Source organism: Priapulus caudatus, unplaced genomic scaffold (genome assembly GCF_000485595.1).
Source record: "Priapulus caudatus unplaced genomic scaffold, Priapulus_caudatus-5.0.1 Scaffold196, whole genome shotgun sequence".
Lineage (NCBI taxonomy): Eukaryota > Metazoa > Priapulida > Priapulimorpha > Priapulimorphida > Priapulidae > Priapulus > Priapulus caudatus.
Genome location: NW_014577257.1, coordinates 85,456 through 107,495, shown reverse-complemented (window position 1 = coordinate 107,495; position 22,040 = coordinate 85,456). Strand labels below are relative to the sequence as shown.

The window sequence follows — 22,040 nt, the reverse complement described above, 5'->3', positions numbered from 1 at the left end:
GGGGGACATGTCCCCCTGTCCCCCCCTGGATTTGCGCCCCTGGTAAGCATGCTGCATGCGCATAGACACGTCTAAATTTAAAACCCATCGCTTTTTTAAGGAGGTATGCAAGATTTGGATGATTTAGATTTGTGTATAATACCAACAAAATTAATGATTTATGGCCGCATATAGAGGAGGGAGTAGCAGGGCTTCCGGCTTTAATTATCAGCGGCAACGGCGCTTTGCTACAGTCAAACGTTCAGAACTCAAAGCGCACGTGTCTCTCCCCTCCCCTCCAGGCAAAATGAGTTATAGCCATTGCCCCGATTAATGGCTGTAGGCCTAATTGATTCCTGTATTATGGTTTCAAGTAAAAACCCACGAATATAATAAAATCAGGCTGAATATATTGTTTTATTATTATTACATATTGCATTTTTAGCCTCTACGGGCTATTAAATAGGTGTATTGCATTGGTGTTTATATTTTGCATGTCTCTAAAATCTACGGGGCACCTGCCTCAATCTACGGGGGGCCTCAAATCTACGGGGGGCCTGCTCCAAATAGCAAATGCTTATGGAATCCCCGTTGCTTTTTCCCCGTTTGACATAACGTTGTAAGACGATTTTGAAATCCTGATAAACCACGAATGCGATCAAATATTGGGTATTCAAAATATTGTATTTATAATTTTCGTAAATATAAAAAGTGACAAGAGATTTTCTACATAATGACAACCGGAAGTAGCCAGGTTGTGCGAACCCCTATGCACCGTGGCGCTTTGATGGAGGTGGCGATTCGTCGTTACCATTTCTAGTGTATTTCATGAGACTGGTTTTGATTTAACAATAACATCACGTACGCGGCTGATGTCTATATTATTTTCAATATGAGGCTGTTATTTGTTACGTTTGGGAGCATAATGCTTACCAGTATCGTGATAGGGAATGCTTATCATCAAAAGAAACAGTTTTACCCTTCTGTTGTTTATTTGACTAAGTCGAACCCTAGTATGGCGGTAAGAATACGAGCTTATTCAATATTATTATGCAATTATTTATCTACTATGCCGTACACAGGCACTTGGAGCGTTTCAATAAAATATAATGCTAAATAAATACGAAATCTATTTACTACCAAAGTCTTAATGTTTCTCTACTCTCTTTCACCTATTATTGCCGACAATTTTCTGTAAATGCCGTCCAAATGCTCATCTGCAACACACTGTCACACGCTGGCCGCCGCACGCTAGCTGCTGCACACTGACACATAAATATATAGCAGGTAGGAAAGCGTGCTGCCAAAATTCGCTCGACGCTCGTTTGATTTCACACGAATACAACACAAACATTCAACCATTCTACTCCATCTTTGTTTCTATTTGAAGGGCAGTGTTCACTTGTTATAAAAACATACTGTCTGTGTTCGTAAACGAGCTGTGTCACGCGAAATCACACAACAGCCCTGACAAAATTCTCGCGTTCGCTCCCTTTGCGCAGTTTATGTAAATGGCGCGAATCAGGAAACACCCACCGCGCTCTTTCTGACCTCATTTTTGCGGCCGCATTATTGCAACGTTCCACTGGCGGCTTGACGAGCTGCGTACGGGAGTTGGAAAGCAGCGTGGTAGTTTCCCAAAAATGCAGTGTGCCGCCTATAGCCCTGTACTTGCAGCCATTTACATAAACTGCGCAACGGACGCGAACGCAAGAATTTCGTCAGGCTTTGTGTGATTTCGCGTGACACACTCGGTTACGAACACAGAGAGTATGTTTTATAACAAGTGAACACTGCCCTTCAAATAGAAACAAAGATGGAGTAGAATGGTTAAATGTATTCGTGTGAAATCAAGCGAGCGTCAAGCGAATTTTGGCAGCACGCTTTCCTATCTGCTAATATAACTATATATTTATGTGTCACTGTGCAGCAGCTAGCGTGCGGTGTACTTGTGTGTTGCAGATGAGCATTTGACCGGCATTTACAGGTGATTATAGGTGAAATAGAGTAGAGAAACATTAACACTTTGGTAGTAAATAGATTTCGTATTTATTTAGCATTATATATATATTGAGATGTTCCAAGTGCCTGTGATGCCATACATCGTGTGGTACACGTTGTTAGCTAAACGTGAAAAGTCATAACAAGACGGTTTCAAATAGCAATACCTTTGCAACATGGTGATTCCTTGTTCAACTTGAGCAGTGTTTTTCCTCAATTTCTACAAGAGCAATGCCAATGCATTGCGAAATGCTGTATTTAATCCTATTGATAAATATTTCAATTTTATGTTATCTATCTACTTTAAATTCCGAGGTGAAAGTGCTACCCACAAAGCCACCATTTATCTTGAATTACTAGCCAGCTTTTTCATATGCATCATTGTGGTGTTGTTTGTTTTGAAAATATGTTGACTCCAGGGTGCAAAATTAACGCGAGTCTGGAGTCAAATACTCCCTGATGTACTGTCGGACTCCCTGATTAGACATATACAGGAGTGACGAGTCCGTGTGACTCCCTGAAAATTCTGCTATACTAACTAGTTCGTTCCAGAGCACGGCCTCGAGTAATTACCATATTTTTTCAGCAAATCTTTAATTTTGGACTTCAGACTACAGACTCCCTCATTTTGAGGGCAGCGAGTCCGTTGGACTCCCTTGTTCAAAAGTTAATTTCTACCCCTGTGACTCCACACGTTTTCTAATATTTCTAAAATGTGCTTCAGATCAAAAAACAGCTTTGCGTCTGTTGTCTTGGGAGCAGCCATCTAAAATCATAATATCAAAATACACATTGGTGATTGCTAATTTTTAAAATTCCCTTTCAGGTTCTATATGTTCAGGCATTGGTGTTTGTTGTTCTTGCTGGGAAGCTGCTGCGAAAATTCTTTTTTGGGCAATTACGAGCTGCAGAAATGGAGGTTTGTACCAGCAGACATGGCAGTGTAATTAGTAAGGGTGAGATGATATGAGTAGCTCACAACAGGATCTTTTTCACAATACATGCATATTCTGCATATATATGCATGTCACGATACTTTCAAGAGAACTACCTAGCAAACTATCCAACCAACCAGGACTCAAATGTAAATGCTTACAAATTGGTATTGTGGAGTGCTTATTAAATAACTGTTACTGAATTGTGATTTGTGTTATGTTTCTTTTTTTTTATATGAAACTATGCTGCTAAAGGATGTAGCTTTTATATTCCGTTGAGTATCGTTGTGTGTATCCTAGATAGTCAAACACGCAGCACTGGCTAGTATACAATATTTACCACAATGGTCACGTGAAATGAATTTGCGGAATCCTTAATGAATATTTTATATCCGTTTTTGTTGTTCCTTGCAGCATTTGATTGAGCGGTCTTGGTACGCAGTCACAGAGACGTGCCTGGCCTTCACCGTGTTCCGGGATGACTTCAGTCCGCGGTTCGTTGCCATGTTCACGCTCCTCCTATTCCTCAAGTGTTTTCACTGGCTTGCTGAAGATAGAGTAGATTATGTGAGTACTGAAACAGGAAACATAGCTTGCTCTTGTCATCATGGGTAGCTGAGATGATCTTATTCACTTGTGGTGCAACTTGTTTATGTTAACTGTCATAGCGATGTGGGTTCGGGAAGGGGTCCATGATTAGGCGTGGTCCGGGGGCCCTCCCCCAGAATTTTTATTTGAAAATTACACCTCTTAGATGCAATTTCCTGCACTCTGAGGCAGCATTATTAAACAATCTTCATCACAAAAATATCATTTTTGAGTTGAGTATTTTAATCTTTGGGGACACCAAAATACTTAATTAAAAAAATAGAAACAATAAACTTCAAATTGCTGAGGGTTGAACTGCTCAGTCTCTGCCAAGTTATACAAGTACAATGCTAAGGCAAAGTAATGTGGTTAATAAGTTAATCTATATGCCAACTGAATTAACGCAGGCCTCGACGCTTAATTATTTTCATATCTGTACAAAATTTACTTGCAATCTATGAGCCGTTAAGGTCCTCTTTTGTTTCAGTGCATATCATATTACCAGGAGTGTATAATATAGAGATCTATATTATATAACTATTTATATAATATAGATCTCTATATTATTATACACTCCTGGTAATATGATATGCACTGAAACAAAAGAGGACCTTAACGGCTCATTGTGTGTCATTCCCGATTGAAGCTTTTTCCTCAATTCCAGGAAATAATTTTGCTGTCGTCCTCTGATCCCAGGGTGCCCACCCCCTATAATGAACATGCCCCACGCGACTTTTAAACAATCTTTCACTCCCCCCCTCCCCCGTACATCAATCAATATGCCGCCCCAAGCACGTATACACAGCCATGCTGTGCTGACTGTCGGCGACCTTTGATAATATAAAATGAGGATGGCGTGGGATAGCTGCCCTTCACAATCGCTAGAACTGTTTTTCATCAATGTTTGGATATATAACGTAAGGAACCAACATTTGCTTAAAGTTTTAGACAATTATTTTTACTCGCCAACATGGGCGAGTCAGCTTTAGCTTTTACTCGCCCGATATTATTTTCACTCGACATTGGCGAGCGGGCGAGTGCCAAACTCGTTCGCTGTACAATGAATATATCAAACGATACAGTAATTGTTTATTCACTTTAATAGTATATTGGAACGTGGAAACTTCAAAGAAAATTACGGTAAAATGGGACCAAAATATTCAATGGTCCGTCATTCCATTGACTTTGAAAATCTGATGGTCCTCCTGATTATTTGATGGCCCCGGACCATCGGACCATCGCTTATTTCGACCCCTGTATATATATATAAATGTATATATATTATAGTACTAGTGTACTACATACAATATTCAGCTTTGATAATAGAAATGTCTATTTTAGATGGAGCGGAGTCCAATTATATCTTGGGTGTTCCACATACGAGTTGTTTGTAAGTATTAATTTAGGTTTATCATTGTTAGTTTACGCTTTTGTCCAACATGTCCAATAGGATTTATGTACAGAAATACCTGGCATTATGGAAACTCGAGTTACTGACATTTGCCCGGGTGAAATATGTAAATCATTACGGCTATACTACTATATATCGTAAACTCGTGATACTCAATGAAAACTTGTTCTTACGGAATGAAGTCTTGCAAGGAAATGAGCAGGTATTTCTCCATAAAAAGTGGCGTGCTTGATTTCTGTCAATAAAATCATTGTAACATGCATGCAGCCAGCTACCAACAAGTAAGTCGGTCCAGTCTTGAAATGTGCCACTAGCCTGTTAGATAACTTTTTGCCCTAAGAGACTTAAGGGGGGTGCATCTCTAAATATAAACTTGAAGTGAGTGGGAAAGTTCCATTTGTGTTATGGAATTTTACTTTAGAAACATTCTGTCTGGAATGCATTGCTTTCATAATGCAGACTGTTGTGTCAGAGCATTGATAGTAATAGTTGCATTGGCAGCCAAATCATCACTGGTAGGGTTCATTGGTAAAAAATCTCTTAAGGCAAACATGTTAAACCTTCACATCTAATATGTAGGGTCACAGTGCATAGGGATCACTTGATAGCCTAGAATTGTCTTGTTATTTAAATGGTACAGGTGTTTGTAAATAAGTATACATTTAAGAGAAATTTTCTCAGTTCTGTATTTTTTCACTAAATTGCAGCATTGCTGAGTCTTCTAGGAGCCCTGGACATGTATTTTGTGCATCACGCATACCATAGTACTCTGACCAAGGGAGCATCTGTACAGCTCGTCTTCGGTTTTGAGGTAGGACATTTTATAGGATTATGTCTACTGTGTTTAAAACGAATTGGTTTTGCTACTACAGATGTATATTATCAAGAGCTTATAATACCTAGAATGCACAACGCGAAAACGGGAAAATGGTGCTATTTTACGGCAAAGTTATTCTACTTTAACTGCAAGTCTAGAATAACTTCATAGTATTGCATCAAGCAGCATTCTTTGCTCTCTAAAACAAGAGGAGTCTTGTAGGAGGCATGATTACGATCCAATATCTCAGCCTAGCAGTGTCGTTGACAGAATGTCAGCCTGACAGAAGCGGTTGGTCTTGTTTTAGAGAGGAAAGAATGCTTCTTAATGCTGTAATGGAATACTATGAACGTGCTTGATGAATTCCAACCACTTTCTGTTTCAGTATGCCATACTGCTGACAGTAGTCATAAACATCTTTGTCAAGTATGTGCTGCACACGATAGACCTTCAGAGTGAGAATCCTTGGGACAACAAGGCTGTCTACCTGCTGTACACAGACCTCATGATGGGTGGGTAGAGACTGAGTCAGAAACATAGCGCGCGCGTGTACTGTCGCAGTGACAGGCACTTTATTTAAATCCATCTGCACGTGAGTGCCTGCGTGCGTGCGTGCATGTGTGTGGTTGTGTGTGTGTGTGTGCACACACGTGTGCATATCAGCCAAGTCAAAATGTGTGAATTGATATATTGAGTCTATGATAGGTAATATTGAGAGCATACTACTATTTAGTAGCATGGTCATACTTTTGTAACATCGTCAGTAACACAAGGAATTATTTCGCAATTGGAATATGTATTATTCTGTAATGGCTGTGCTGTGTGATTAACAATTATGACATTACAGAAATATTTCATCTGGTGTAAGCAATTAAGGAAGAAAGAATATGGTGATGTGATTTGATATCAAATTAAAAATAGGCCAGCTGTATAATTAACTATGTGAAGTGATAGCTATGCACGGTATTGCCAGGATTGATTAATCTGAAGCAAATTCAGGTTTTTTTAAACATTTTGTGACGTGTGCATTGGCTGCCCCTCATGAATGCAAGTTTATCAGGCTTGTGTGAAAATCTTCAATTGATCTTATTAGAGGAATTTTTTTCGTCACATTTGTTACTTCGGTGGGCGGTTGTTGGTAGCTTGGTTACTGTTCAGGAAGGATGGTGTTCACACATCTCACCCGCATTGTAGATCTGTGAACGAGCACAATTGTGAAGGTGACTGACGCGTTGCAATACCGTTCTCGTTTCAGGGATGACAAAGGTAGTTCTCTACATGCTGTTTGTGGTCATAATGATCAAAGTTCACACATTCCCGCTGTTTGTCATTCGGCCGATGTATCTCACTATCAGGTTAGTCCCCTGACCTCGCGGATACTTCCGGGGTCATGCGGCTGGACCACGTGAAATGTCTCTGTTGGCACCTTTTGTCAGCAACTCATCTCCACGTGTTTGTTAGTAATCGATTGTAGCACCAGCTGATTTTCACCATATTAGTGATTTGCCTCGGTATTTTTTGTGTGTCTTGTTATTTGTTTATCTACTCTTGTCTCATCTAATGCTGTTATGCAATACTAATTAAAGTAATTGCCAGTGCTGTTTCACTTCTTTTAGACAGTTTTAGCTAAAATGTGGTTAAATTATTATCTGATGTGTATTGTGTACTATGTTATAAAGTGATGCTTGAGGATAATAGTACAGAGACACTCTGTTAGATTTCCAATGAACTTGATAGTTCTCAACAAAGGTCATCGACCAGAATGCTTTGAAGAAAAGTAATTCTTTGCCATTATTCGATATAACTAATGCGAGCGCGCTACGATTGTCATCTGCTAACATTTTACTCTCGTTGTCTTGTTGCAGAGCGTTCAAGAAAGCACTGAATGATGTCATCATGTCGAGAAGGGCCATTCGAAACATGAACACGCTGTACGTGATCCGTGCACGTAGTAGATAGATGAAGCTTCCCTAGCAGGGGATTTATTCTACTGTATCATATTGAAACTACTAAAATACTATATAGTAACATGCTATATACTATATAGTAATATACTATATTCTATGTGGTAATATACGAATATACAATATGGTACTCGTTTTAAAAAGTACTAGGTATAGGAGTACACGTATCAGGAGAGAGATGAGATGAAACCTGAAGGGCTCTGTATTACAACAACAGTAACATGTGCAGTGTATAAGTTAAAGTATGGCTAACTTCACAGTGCGCTTGCTTTTAGAGAAACCTCTGCTATAGTTCAGTTATCTTCCAATAGGTTTATGTTCGTTAGCCACCTGTCTGTTGGGCATGTTAGCTGCATGGTTTCTTCTGAGGGAAAATTAGACAAAGGAGGTAATGGCCAGTTTGGGGAAAAAACGCGCATGATGGATTCAAAGGCGTGCCGTAGGTGTAGGACCCCGCGTCACATGACTCACTAAACGCACATGGCAATCTAAATTTAATTTAATTTAATGGCAATCTATTTTTACAACGGTGGGTAAATACAGAAACATTTTCACAACGTCGATGTTAAATTTGACAACGGCGTTGCGCCACTGTACCTCTTATGTATAAGAAACCCTGAGCTATAATGTCTACCTCCTTCCCTCCCTACCTAACTAACTTTCAACCTGCTGTGACTGGTGGGTAGGCATTCATTTTAAACAAATATTTTATTTTATGTCGGCATTAATATTACTATTTTATATAAACACGGTTATTACTCATTCTTTATTTTATTTTCATTATTCATAATTAGTATTTTATATTAATTATTACTTTAATTTATATTAATATGCCCCCTTCCCATCGTCAGGTATCCGGATGCGACTCCGGAGGAGCTGCAGGCTTCGGACAACGTGTGCATCATCTGCCGGGAGGAGATGGTGAGCAGCTGTAAGAAGCTGCCCTGCAACCACATCTTCCACATCAGCTGCTTGCGCTCGTGGTTCCAGCGGCAGCAGACGTGCCCCACGTGCCGCATGGACATCCTACGATCCCCCGCGACGGTCGCGGCAGCGGCAGCGGCGGCTGCCGCGCCTGGACCGCAGAGGGCGCCGGCGGAGCCCGCGGCGGCGCAGCAGCAGGCGGTGCCGCAGCAACTTCCGCAGAGTGAGTGATAGCGCGCGCCTCGTTTTTGGCCAGCTTTTTGTTCTTAGCAGAAAAGTCACGAGCCCTGGCTGACCTGGTTATTATATCGTTGATATTCGTTAGGAGGGTGCTGGAGCGAGATTCATCAAGGTTGCGTAAAGTCTGTTGTGTACACAAAGTTTTTACGAAGTACGTACGCATCGTAGGTGCGATTCATCAACGGAGCGTAGCACCTGCGTATGCAAATGTTAATGAATTCCAGTGTAAATCCACTACGCCATCGTAGCTGCTGGTTGTTGAGGGGCGTGTTTAGCAGAAACCAATCACACTGCGACACATACCATAGCAACCAAACTGATGCTTCTCTTGTATATAAACCATATGGCTCTAGCTCTGTCTACAGGAGTGCTGGGAGATGTGATAGTTGTCCTCATTTTCGTTTGTATGATTGCATTCAACACTCGATGAAAGCAGCGACACGTACGCGTGCGTGCGTGCGTGCGTGCGTGTGTGTGTGCATATGTGCGTGCGTGCGTGCGTGTGCACATACACGTGCGTGCGTGCATGTGTACATACACGTGCGTGCGTGCGTGTGCATGTACACGTGCATGCGTGCGTGTGTGCGGACGTACACGTGCGTGCGTGTGTGCGTGCATGCGGGCGTGCGTATGTGCGTGCATGCGGGCGTGCGTGTGGGTGCGTGTGTGTGCATGTACACGTGCATGCATGTGCACGTGCACGTGCGTGCGTGTGCACGTACACGTGCGTGCGTGTGCATGTACACGTGCGTGCGTGTACACGTACAAGTGCATGCGTGCGCACGTACACGGCTAACTACGAACTCGCTTATAACGAAAACAATTCCAAGCTGTGACAAAAGAAGCGTCAAAGGCGCTGCCTGTCTGTGTAGTAAGGTAGTTATTTATTCATTTTTATTTGAGTAGTAATTTTATGTTTTCTCAATAAAGTAATGCATGCTGCGGTATGCTGGAAACACTTGCGGAAATTTTGAGTGGTTTACGGCACCTCTTCAGCTCGTGTAAAGTTACGCAAAGATTTACGTAAATTTTAGCTTGATGAATCGCACCTAAAACGGCCTCGCTTGCGTACGCGAAATCTTACGAAAATTTACTAAATAGCTGCGTTGATGAATCGCAACTAAGCAACGTCGATTGCGTACACAAGATTTACGAAAAATATTTTGCGTACGCGCGTTGATGAATCTACCCCCTGGATCTTAAAAGCAACTTACATCCTCGAGCAGTGTGCCATGAAAGTAGGTGAGATGTGTATTCTATGTGCTACCCCAGTACTACTCCAGTTAGTGCTGCTCTGCAGTGTGCTGTCTAATTATTGATAGCACTCTTGCAGTTTTTCGTGGATTGTTTTTACTGAAAAATGAAAAAAATAGTAAAATCCATTGACAAAAAGTGTCTGAATGTACAACATGGCGATAGAAGCCGTCATTTTTTGTACAACCGACGCATGTGCTGTACAATCAACATAAAATCATTCTGCTGTGCAATTCACCAGTGCAATTGGTCCTCTCTCTGGCCTTCCACCAGTACGACCCTACAGATTGCCATTTCGGTTACGTGGTCGGTCCATTATCCTCGAACGTTTAATTAATCCAGGAATTTTTAGGAACAGATCTTTAAGGAGATAACTATGGTGATAACAGCCTTTAAGGTGATGACTAAGCGATCTCACACGTACATTTATGTTCTGTGATAGTCGTGGCTGCTATTGACATGTACCAAAAGTCCACAATTATGATCTGCAAAACTAACACAAGGTGCAGAGGTTGACTTATATTAGCCTAGAGAGAAGTGAAGTTCACTCGCAGGCAGCCATGATGCGTTGATTGTATTGCGCAGCGCCTTATCTAAACTGATATTCACGCATTACAACGACACGGCCTTTCCCACTGACACGTATTGTATAGTCACTGAATGGTGTTTTTTTCTGTGCACAGAGGCGACGGTTTTTCTTGCCCAGCGCCCCGCGCAATGTCTGCGGACTGTGTTGATGTGTTCGTGTCGCACGTATTTCAGTGTTTATGGGCGGCTTTCCTATGTGGCCACCAATGAACCATCTGCAACCAGCTGGAGCAGCGGGGGCGGCGGCAGGGCCTCCACCAGGGCAGCAGCCAGAAGTGCGGGCTACAGAAGCTGAAATGCCAGGTAAGCACGTTACACTAGGCCATAATAAAAATATTGTTTGTTTGCCCTGACCCGACCGACCCGCGAAAAAAGGGCCGACTCAAATTTTTTTATTGATCTTTCCCATTCTTTTTTTTTTTACAAATTGCATCACTGTACATTGTATAAATCTGTAGGCAATACATTATATGTACCAAGCAAAACAGACATTCAACATAAAAGGTATCTCCACACAAGCACACCTGAACATGTAGACACCATGCTGAATTTGTAAAAAGACCCCCCTCAAAAAACAGCTTCATTACCTACCCAAACTTTTCAGCCTGGGTCGGGTGAGGGCAAACAAAGATTTTTTTAGTTGTGGCCCTAACGCTTTACTCCCGGACTTCTTTGCTTTCGTTTATTCCTTCTTCTTTGTCGTCGGCGTCGTCGGCGTCGTCGTCGTCGGCGTCGTCGTCGTCGTCATCGTCATCTTCCTGTTCTTCAGGAGGCATCAGCTCCCTTGCCTGCTGGCGTTGCACTGTGTGGTATCGTAAGATTGGTAACGTCTAATGTCATTCTCGGAAGTGGATCCAATCATATTTAAGTAAAAGTACTTCCATAGTTTAGTTATGTTAGTGAGCAGATAGTGTCCCCTGTTAAAATAATAAAATGTTTACTTGGACTTCACCTTGCCTGTAGTCGGCGGTCGAATAGAATAACAAAGCTGCCGTCAGCATTAAAGCTATCAGGGGGTTAGTGTAAATAGAATCACACCTATGTAAACGTGTCAAACGGGATGTAGTGATGGAAATGTGAGATAAGGCCACAATTAAAAAACTCTTTGTTTGCTCTCACCCGACCCAGGCTGAAAAGTTTGGGTAGGTAGGCAAGCTTTTTTTTGAGGGCGTCTTTTTACAAATTCAGCATGGTGTCTACATGCTCAGGTGTGCTTGTGTGGAGATACCTTTTATGTTCAATGTTTGTTTTGCTTGGTACATATAATGTATTGCCTACAGATTTATATAATGTACAGTGATACAATTTTTGTAAAAAAAAAAAGAATGGGAAAGATCAATCAATACAAATTTTTGAGTCGGCCCCTTTTTGGCGGGTCGGTCGGGTGAGGGCAAACAAACAATGTTTTTATTATGGTCTAACTTGCGGCGAAAAATTAGATTTTGTGTCTGGTCGCATCGAGGGCTCTGTGAGTTTTAGCGTAGTTCCCTGTAGTGTTTTTCACGTCGAGTGTGGTTTTTCTTTTTCAGCAGGCACTAGCGCACCCACGACAACATCGGCAGGTGGCGCGACGGGGGCGTCGCCCTCGGTGCCACCGCCACCTGGAGGTGGCTTCATCCCTGGAGCGCCATCTATGTTTGGCTTCACGCCAAACATGTTCATGCCTTTCGGTGAGTAATTCCCAACGTTTAACAAGTTCACCGCTGTTATGTTAACAATGGACCTGCCACCCTGCACTAGAATTTATATGCTTTCTCTTGTGTGTTACATCAAAATTTAACATATTTACCATTTATAGAAAAGTACACTTCATACATTTTATATGGTTAAACTATATTAAAGATGTGCTGTGTATATCTGGTAAAAGGTTGTAAAAAATAATTAGCCAGTACATGATAAAAAATAAACGTGAAAGTCTCTTGTGGAATAATTACCGAGATTTAATCCTTATATGTAACATGTTGTGTGTAGAGAAGTGAAAATACGAGAAGGGTGACCCTCTATCGGGTCTTTGTTATCTACCTTCAGCCATCTGTTTACCTGTCAAGTTTTAGCAGGATTTGTACTTGTTTGAGATGTGAATTTTGTCTGTTTGTAAAATTTGATCTTGTGTAGAGATTGAATATAAATCTCAACCAGTTCTCTAATTCTATTATCACTAGGCACTGAGGGAAATGTAAGGGAGTACTGGATAGGGAGATTAAGAGAAAAAGAGTGTAAAAAAATTGAGAGAGAGAGAGAGAGAGAGAGAGCAGGAGTGTGAAAGTGAGAGTGAGGAGTGTGAGAAGTGGCTCACAGCCAGAGTAAGTGAGCATGCAACGACAGCCGTTTTTACTTGTGTATGTTACGTATTCGTGGTAACATTAGAATTTGCAACATTTTCAATCGTACGAATTCTCTCTAGTATTTAACATTCAAACTCGCAAAGGATGCGACGCCCCCTCGGCACCTATTGCGTCACTTATTGTCGTTGTCACCCCATTCGGCAGGCATGATGCCGCCTCCGCCGGCGCCCCCTAGCTTTGCGGGTCTGACGGACGAGGAGCTACGGCGGATGGAGGGGCAGGAGCGGCAGAACGTGGAGGCGAGGATTCAGTGCCTGCGCAACGTGCAGACGCTGCTTGACGCAGCCGTGCTGCAGCTGCAGCAGTACACGAGCGTAGTCGGTGCAACAAGGTGAGCGCCTGTCAATGCACATTGCCTGCCGTGCATTTGTCTTGTGTGTAGACGTCGAACCAGTAATTTGTAGCGATGTTTTTTTTGGGGGGGTGGGGGAACAGCGCGACGTGGTTAACACGTCACTCCGTGCTGTCGTCGCTGCTAGGAACTTGCCGATTTGCCTCCATTGGTATATTGGGGTGGGGGGTTAGTGCCCTGTATGTACAGTGTGCGTTTGGCTGGTTTTAGTCTACAATGGTCGCGACACACTATGAAGCTAATTTGCTGTTTTATGACAGATAGTAGCATGATGGGGTGGGTGGGGGGGGGCGTAATAGACTGCTCTACGTTTCAGAGCTGGTTGAATATTTCTTTACATGCCCAAGAGATGTTTAGTTTGCGTATACTGGATCATAAAGCAGGGATGGGGATTGCTATCGTATTATTCTAATTAGCTTGCACTCCATTATCGGTCATAACAAACTAGCATGCTGACTATACTCATGTTTCTGCTGACTTTTGTTTCAGTACGGCTAGCCATATTACGATTAGTCAGGCACCCACGTTCACTAGCTCAATGACGAACACAACAAGCAATGGGGGCGCCACCACTGGCACGACTCAGTCTAGTGGCGTTCATCTCGCTACAGGTGCCAACACGAGTGCAGTGCATTCTAGTCATGAAGTCAGCGGTGATTCCGAAGGTACTAAATTCAGTGAATGTATGCGAGATTACTATTGCATAGATACTGACTGCATTGATGCAAACATATGCATGTATATGCAATAGATATGTATTGCATTGATGGTATAGTGACTGAAGTGTCTGTTGATATTGACACTGATGATGTAATAAATTCGAGAGCACATAAACTACAGTGCGTAAACTACATAACAGCACATTTATAGAGCGAACACAACACATAAATCATTGTTTATTTGCTCTTTATAATATACGATAATACAGTGGTATGATGCAATACTTAGCAATGTTATAGCATGTCTGTATCATATAGTTGCATGTGTACTGATACCTAGTAAAATAGTCCAGTGATGTGTGCAAAGGCATTTTCTGTAAGTTGTGGGAAGGTGTTTTCTATAAGTTGTGCAAATCAATGTGTATATATAATGGGGTTTCAGATCACTGAACCTTGGTTAAGTGAGCACGCTTACAATCCTCGTGAAACAATCCAGCTATTTTCTGCACATGTTGTTTGCACACTTGCATCCTATGTTACAGATCACCAAACTAATCGTTGTCCATGTGTCACAGTCTCTGCCGTATGTTATAGACTATAGAACTACTTTCTATGCTTTGCAGTCTGTATCATATATATTCCCTCATGTTTCATGCTATAGACTATAGAATTAATTTCTATGCTTTGCAGTCTCTGCCATATATAGTCCATCATGTTCTATGCTATAGACTATAGAACTAATTTCTATACTTTGCAGTCTCTGCCATATATAGTCCACCATGTCCTATGTTATAGACTATAGAACCAATATCTATACTTTGCAGTTTCTATCATATATACTCCATTATGTCCTATGTTATAGACTATAGAACTATTTTCTACTCTGCAGTCTGCATATATACTCCATCATGTCCCATGTTATAAGCTATCAAACTATTTTCCACGTTTTCCAGTCTCCGGCAAACTACCTGAGAGCGTTGGAGCTACAGCGGCGGCAGCGAAAGTAACAGCTAACGACGTCGCATCCGATTCGTCCTACGTCGGCGAGGCGAGCGCCTCGGCGTCAGCGCCCTCTGGTGGTGGAGAGGACAAGAACGAGGAGGTGCGCAGGCGTCGGCTGCAACATTTCGAGGCAGCGCCAGCGGCCGGCGGCGAGACGGACAGCTAGCTGCACTGACCGACACAGTCGCGCGTCGCAGGCTAGAACAGCCTGGCCCAAGACAGGCACCGTCACGTCACGTCTCTTTCTTCGGGGGTGGGGTGGGGGGAGGCTCTTTCTTCAGTGTGGTGAGGTCCCTAGAGGTCGTCGTTTCCGCATAGCTGATTGCCGCAAGGGGCTTTGTGTCTGTGTGTGTGTGTGGTGTCGGCACGGCTGAACATTAGGCACTGTCATTGTGAAATCTCCCGATATTGTGTATATTGTGAACGACTTCTCGATCAACAGTTCACGTACCGACATGAACTGTTGATCGAGAAGTCGTTGCCCGCGACCGGGGCTGTCGAAGAGAGAGGACGCTGTTGTTTTTATGTTAGTTGCATTGCTGTATCGTGAAATCGGCACTGTAGCACGCGGAGATGGCGTGCCTCTGATAGCAAGTTATTTAGCGGCTGCTAGCGTATATTATTTACCAGTTACCCGATGACGTGGGTGCTTGTGTATATCAGTTAAATCATCCATGACATCACGGCTGCGTGTGTATATGGCTAATGTCACGCGATAACATCACGGCGACTGTACATAAATATATATTGAATCGCATGCTGACATTACACGCGCTAGTGCATAGGGGTTACATCAGCTGATGTGGGAACGGGTAGTGTATATGGGGTTATTATCTGATGCGTGACGTCCCAGCTGTTACTGCACAGTGTTTGTATCATATGCTGACATTGCAGCTCATAGTGTAGGTACGGTTATACCCCCATATGATGTCTTCACAGCAGTGCAGTGTGAGCAAGGCGTTCTTCACAAGGCGATGAGCAATATTTGGAATGTTTGTGTTTTGGGGCTTCTGAGTACGCCAGTTTCTGTTTGTTGGAAGCCACTGGGATGGGTCACAGACCCTTTCACCAGCTTTTGCCAAAAGCAGTCGCCAGTTTTTTGTCGAGGTTAGTTCTGACTGGTGCAGTGTGCCCTCTAAAGTCATTGGTTGTTTTATTCAAGTCGAGTGACGTTATTTTGGGAACTAGGGGTCTGTTGTCAGAAACATTATTAAAAAACTGTCATAAGTCTAAATTGTCGGAACGTTTACGAGACGCTCCACGTCGGAAGTTATTACATTTTAGACTCGTAATGTCGTAACTATTTGTTATGTTTCTGACAACGTGCCAGTGGTGTATAAACAGTATAAAGGTCTGTTATTGCAACGGAAATGAAACCGATAATATGTGTGCATAGAGATTACAGCGAATTGCAGGAAAATCAGCCGAGTTTTTGATTAAGCAGTGTCTGTAACGTAACTAGGGGTGACATTAGCGTGTGTCGTACGCGAGAGAAACGCTGATATGCTGGTGGGTTCTTAATAAAGGTATGTTCTCACCTACGCACGTGTGTCACTGATAACTGGATATTGTCGTTCGTATTAAGAGATTTCTGTTCGACTCGAGCAGCCGGTAGTTTAGCGACACCGGTTATCCCAGTGTACGTGTATTATGCATCCATATTTACACTCGCGCCAACTGCTGCACGATACACGGCATTATACTGAAAGAGAAAGAAAGCACGCGCGATATAGATTTGTAGATAGAGAACGAGAGAGAGAGAGAGAGGGGAGAGGGGGAGATAGATATATATAGAAAGCGAGCGAAAGAGGGAGAGATGCAACACGAACGAAAGAAAGAGAGAGAGAGAGAGAGAGAGAGAGAGAGAGAGAGAGAGAGAGAGAGAGAGAGAGAGAGAGAGAGAGAGAGAGAGGAGGATAAAGAAGTGAGAGGTCGTCAGACAGCCGAGAAAGGCTTAGAGAGCCACTGGTCTATAATTGAATGCAGTAGATCTGCATACGTTTGCGTGTGTGCGAATCATAGGATTTACGTGACATTTATACGTCACAGCACGATAAGTCACAGAGTGGTAAGCGTGGCACATTATTACGCACCGTAGAGTTCTTGCCACTTCCCCGTACACGCGCGTGCATACACACGCACGTACGCACACATTCACACGCACGAGCACGCGCGGGACCGAACGTGCATAACACTGACTTGGCTAGTGTGACCCCCTACCTCCCCGGGTCCACAGGCACTTGGAGTGTTTCAATAAAATATAATGCTAAATAAATACGAAATCTATTTACTACCAAAAGTCTTAATGTTTCTCTACTCTCTTTCGCTTATTATTGCCGACAATTTCCTGTAAACGCCGTGCAAATGCTCCTCTGCAACACACATGTAGACCGCACGCACGCTGCCGCACACTGACACACACAGTGTACATGTGTGTATATATATATCCGCACGCACGCTGCCGCACACTGACACACACATGTATATATTATATATATATATATATATATATATATATATATATATATATATATGTGTGTGTGTGTGTTTGAGTGTGCGGCAGCGTGCGTGCGGTCTACATGCGTGTTGCAGAGGAGCATTTGCACGGCGTTTACAGGAAATTGTCGGCAATAATAGGCGAAAGAGAGTAGAGAAATATTAAGACTGGTAGTAAATAGATTTCGTATTTATTTAGCATTATATTTTGTTGAAACGCTCCAAGTGCCTGTGCCCGGGTCGACTCTCCACCGTGCTGACTCGATGAAGCCACTGTATAACGAGGGAGAGGAGATACCGCGTCTGGTGGATGGTTGATGTCGGCGGCGGAGATCTCCCCCAATGCATCCGTAAACGGCAGCGGTTACTGCAGCCGGAACATTTTTTTGGGCATGTGTTAATCGGTGGTGTGTAACGTCAACGTCTGTCGTGTTTAGGCACGCGTTAATCAGCGGGCTGTGACGTCAACGACTGTCGTGTTTAGGTACGGGTTAATCAGTGACGTCAGCGTCTGTCGTGTTCAGGCACGCGTTAATCAGTGACGTCAGCGTCCGTCGCGTTCAGGTACGCGTTAATAAGCAGGCTGTGATGTAAGCGTTTCCTATGTTATCGCACGCGTCAATCGGCGGGTTGTGACGTCAGCGTTTCGTGTGCTATCGCACGCGTCAATCGGCGGGTTGTGACGTCAGCGTTTCGTGTGCTATCTCGCGTCAATCGGCGGGTTGTGACGTCAGCGTTTCGTGTGCTATCTCGCGTCAATCGGCGGGTCTATCTCGCGTCAATCGGCGGGTTGTGACGTCAGCGTTTCGTGTGCTATCTCGCGTCAATCGGCGGGTTGTGACGTCAGCGTTTCGTGTGCTATCGCACGCGTCAATCGGAATGTTAATCGTTTCGCTGTGACGTCAGCAATTTCTCCGCCGGCGGCATCATAATGCGAGGATCGAAGAGGGTAATAAACTGAGCCATAAATAATCCAAACATGAGAACATCGTCTGTTAATGTGTCTGTGTGCGGCGTCATAACACGCAGACGTTGATCACGTTAGCGTTGATGAGGGGATTTGCGCGATCTTCTGCCTTCAGCGGCGAGGACGGCTTTACGTTACCACGCGATATTTTGCGATGTTCTCAGGTAACAATCTATCTGTGCGAGCAACAAGAGCAGTGTCGTGTCGACTCAAGCGTATAATTGTACGCTATCTGACACGAACAAATTGCGCGTCTCACGTAATGCAAATACTAGAGATTACCCGTGGACGCATTTGCGCGTTTGCAATAGCTCTATATCATATGAATGAATGTAGATACGACAATAACAATTGCGGTGAGATATATATATATTATTTATATGTATCTTCCTACCACCCCTTTCTTCTCTGTCTCTCTCTCTCTCTCTCTCTCTCTCTCTCTCTCTCTCTCTCTCGCGCGCGCGCGCGTTCTCTCTTTCTTTATCTCTGTCTGTCTCACCCAAACTTACTCTCCGTCCCATCTCTCTCAGTCGGTCTCATTCTCGTTGATTGCCTCTCTCTTTTGGGGAAATACTGTATTTATTACCATATGATCATTTACCAATCCGTGTTTACCAGTAACACAACGATAACATTAATTAAAAAGTAAAAATTACATTAATGTCTGATGCTCCGAGGCGCGTGGCATATATACTCCCAGACGAAACATCGCATTTGTAGCGCGTTCCAGCATAGGTTACTGAACTGGCGTCGCATCTCCGTTGTACGAGTGGTCGGCTGTGCGTACATTGATGAGAATATGATGAGAAATAAGCGCGCCAACGCCGTACGTTCCAAGCCGGGTTACGACCAATCATCGCACGTGCGCAGCAGAGGACGTTCGATGATGCGCGTTCACACACGTCATGATTGACAGGTGTTGACACCAGTATGACAGGTTGATTGAATTTTGAGCTAAATCTCTTTGCACCGTTGCCACACGCTGTATCAAAGATTTGAAGTTTCAGCTCGGCGTAGGTCGGGCAATAAACGCAGGATGGCCGGTCGCGCTCGCAAAAAATGAAAAAGGTGTGAATGCAGTGGCGATGCATCGTATAGATGGCGCTATGTGCCAAGCTGCGACAAATCGATTCACACCGCCTAGTCGTCTGGCGCATCTGTGTGATTGTCATTTCGACACACATTTATACCCCCCTCCTCCCCATCCCCGTCACGCACTCGCTCGCTCATCTCAGGGGATGGTGTGTGCGCGATGATCATCATTATTTAACCGAGTACCGAAACGATAAGAATATGTAGCCAACGGCATGCTCCTCTCAGAGTGGGTCGTAAACCGGCTTAGTGATCGGCTAAGTGTCCCGACGGGCATTGTATTACAGCTGGATGAAGCTGACTGTTTAGGTGTTGTACAACAGTAGAAGGCGACGATAGGCAGCAGGCAGACATTAATTAACGACAGGCATTAATTAAAAAATACTCACACTGTTTCGTCGCATACACAACATACACTTTATTCATGGTAAATAACTACAGATTCATGCTCTATGCTCCGCTCGATACATTTGCGAGCTCTATGATGCGAATTTCTACAAAGGCCAACCGGTCACCAGGGCTACGCCACTTGACGGAATGTCACAACTACACGAAAAGACTTTTCTATACGTCCACGAGACATCTAACTTGTATGCATAATGCAAATTATTACACTCTAGTGCCGAATTTCACAGGAAAAAAAATCCAAAAAGGCCTTTTCGAGAGACCAAATAGTGCCACGGTGAACAATTTCCGGAGGCTTACTGTTGATTGTCCCTTTTATCCCTGCTGTGGGTGACCACCCGGCTAGAGCTAACTCCGCCGTACTGCCTCGCCGTTCCAGAGTCGGAGGTGTCATGCAGAAGAGCTAACTTACATTGCTATAATGCAGCCTGCTGTTGAGTCAAAGAGGAGCTACACGTGGTGTAGAGCTTATAGTCATACATTGCTATACAGCCCTGCCTGTTCTTGAACATGGCAGTAAAGAGACGCTAGACGTCTACTACATGTGGTTTTCAGCTAAGTCATACATGTCTATATTCAGCCTCAGCCTGCTGTTGTGTCCACCCCAAGTAGGACGCGTAGCTACTTTTGCTATGGCTAGGCGTCTAGGCTTATACTCATACATTGCTATACAGCCTTGCTGTTGAGTAAAGAGGAGCTACACGGGTAGAGCTAACTCATACATTGCTATACAGCCCTGCTGTTGAGTAAAGAGGAGCTACACGGGTAGGTAGCTATAACTCAACAGTTGCTATACAGCTCTTAGCGTTGAGTTAGAGGAGCTACACGTCGAGCTACTCTACATTGCCTATACAGCCTTGTCCTATGGTTGTTGTATGTAATATGGCTATCGGGTAGAGCTTAACTCTACTGCATACACCTTGCTGTGGAGTAAAAGGCAGCTACACGGGTAGAGGCTCATTAGTAACGTCATCATTGGTGCGACAGTGCCATTTGAGCTGTTGAGTATAAAAAGGAGTACACGGGTTAGAGCTACTAGTAACTCATACAATTGCATACAGCCTTGCTGATGACGTATAAATATGCCGAGCCTCCCCGGTAGAGCTCTGTCGACTAGCTAACCTGCAGGCTGACGATTGCTATACCAGCGTTGCTGTTCTTGTATATAAGAGTTGGAGCTACTAGGCTTAGAGGCTACACTCACTACTAGTTGCTATACAGCCCTTGCTGTTTGACGCTATAGAGGAGCTACACGCGGTAGAGCTACTCATACATTGGTATACAGCTTTCGACCTGTTGTAGAGTAAAAAGTAGCTAGCACCGGCTTCTTAGAGACTATCTTTTGAGTTAACTCATACAATTGCTATACAGCCTTTTGCTGTTTGAGTAAGATGGGCTACACGGGTCAGAGCCTAACTCATACAGTTGTCTATTATCAGCCCTGCTGTGAGGTATAAGAGGGATGCTATATGGTTAGAAGCTACTCAGTCATTAATCATACGATTGCTTCAGCTTGCTGTGATTAAAAGAGGTAGCTTACACGGCGCGTAGAGCTAACTCGTAGTTTACTGTACAGCTCTAGCCGTGATGTCCTTCGCTTCACAGCAGGGCTGCACAGTAACCTACGAGTTAGCTCTACCCGTGTAGCTCTTCTTTACTCCACAGCACGCATCATACGTCGCCGTTTAGCTATGTTGTGAAGCCAAAAGTAACGCGTGTAGAGCGAGTAGGCTGCGCGGGAATCATCCACGCGTAGCTAGTAGCTACGCGTATTCGCTACAGCCTGCTGCCGACACCGGTCTGACGCCGCTCCGCATTTACACAACGCCGGCGATCGCGTGTCGCGCTGTTATTTGGTGCAGATGCGACGACGACGACGACAGCTCGTCCTACTCACATGGGAGGCTAGCGGATCGAAATCCCCGCCGCGGCTTGGCGAGATTCGCGGTAAAGCCTGTAGAATCGATAAGTGTGCGGAGTGGGTGGGGGGGGGTGAAGTGTTGATGGGGATGAGAGGCAGA

At 43.8% G+C, this 22,040-nt stretch overlaps 1 protein-coding gene across 1 annotated transcript; it reads left to right on the top strand.

The window, feature by feature from the left end:
• The first annotated feature begins 751 nt into the window (after window positions 1-751).
• On the top strand, window positions 752-16,600 carry LOC106807106 (E3 ubiquitin-protein ligase synoviolin B-like). Its single transcript, XM_014809362.1, has 14 exons — window positions 752-1,000; window positions 2,807-2,899; window positions 3,330-3,482; window positions 4,845-4,893; window positions 5,622-5,725; window positions 6,117-6,243; window positions 6,987-7,086; window positions 7,597-7,662; window positions 8,547-8,842; window positions 10,876-11,004; window positions 12,231-12,371; window positions 13,191-13,377; window positions 13,888-14,063; window positions 15,011-16,600. Exons 1-14 carry the CDS (start codon window positions 872-874, stop codon window positions 15,223-15,225), a joined length of 1,965 nt encoding a protein of 654 aa, XP_014664848.1. The 5' UTR covers window positions 752-871; the 3' UTR covers window positions 15,226-16,600.
• Window positions 16,601-22,040: the final 5,440 nt, after the last annotated feature.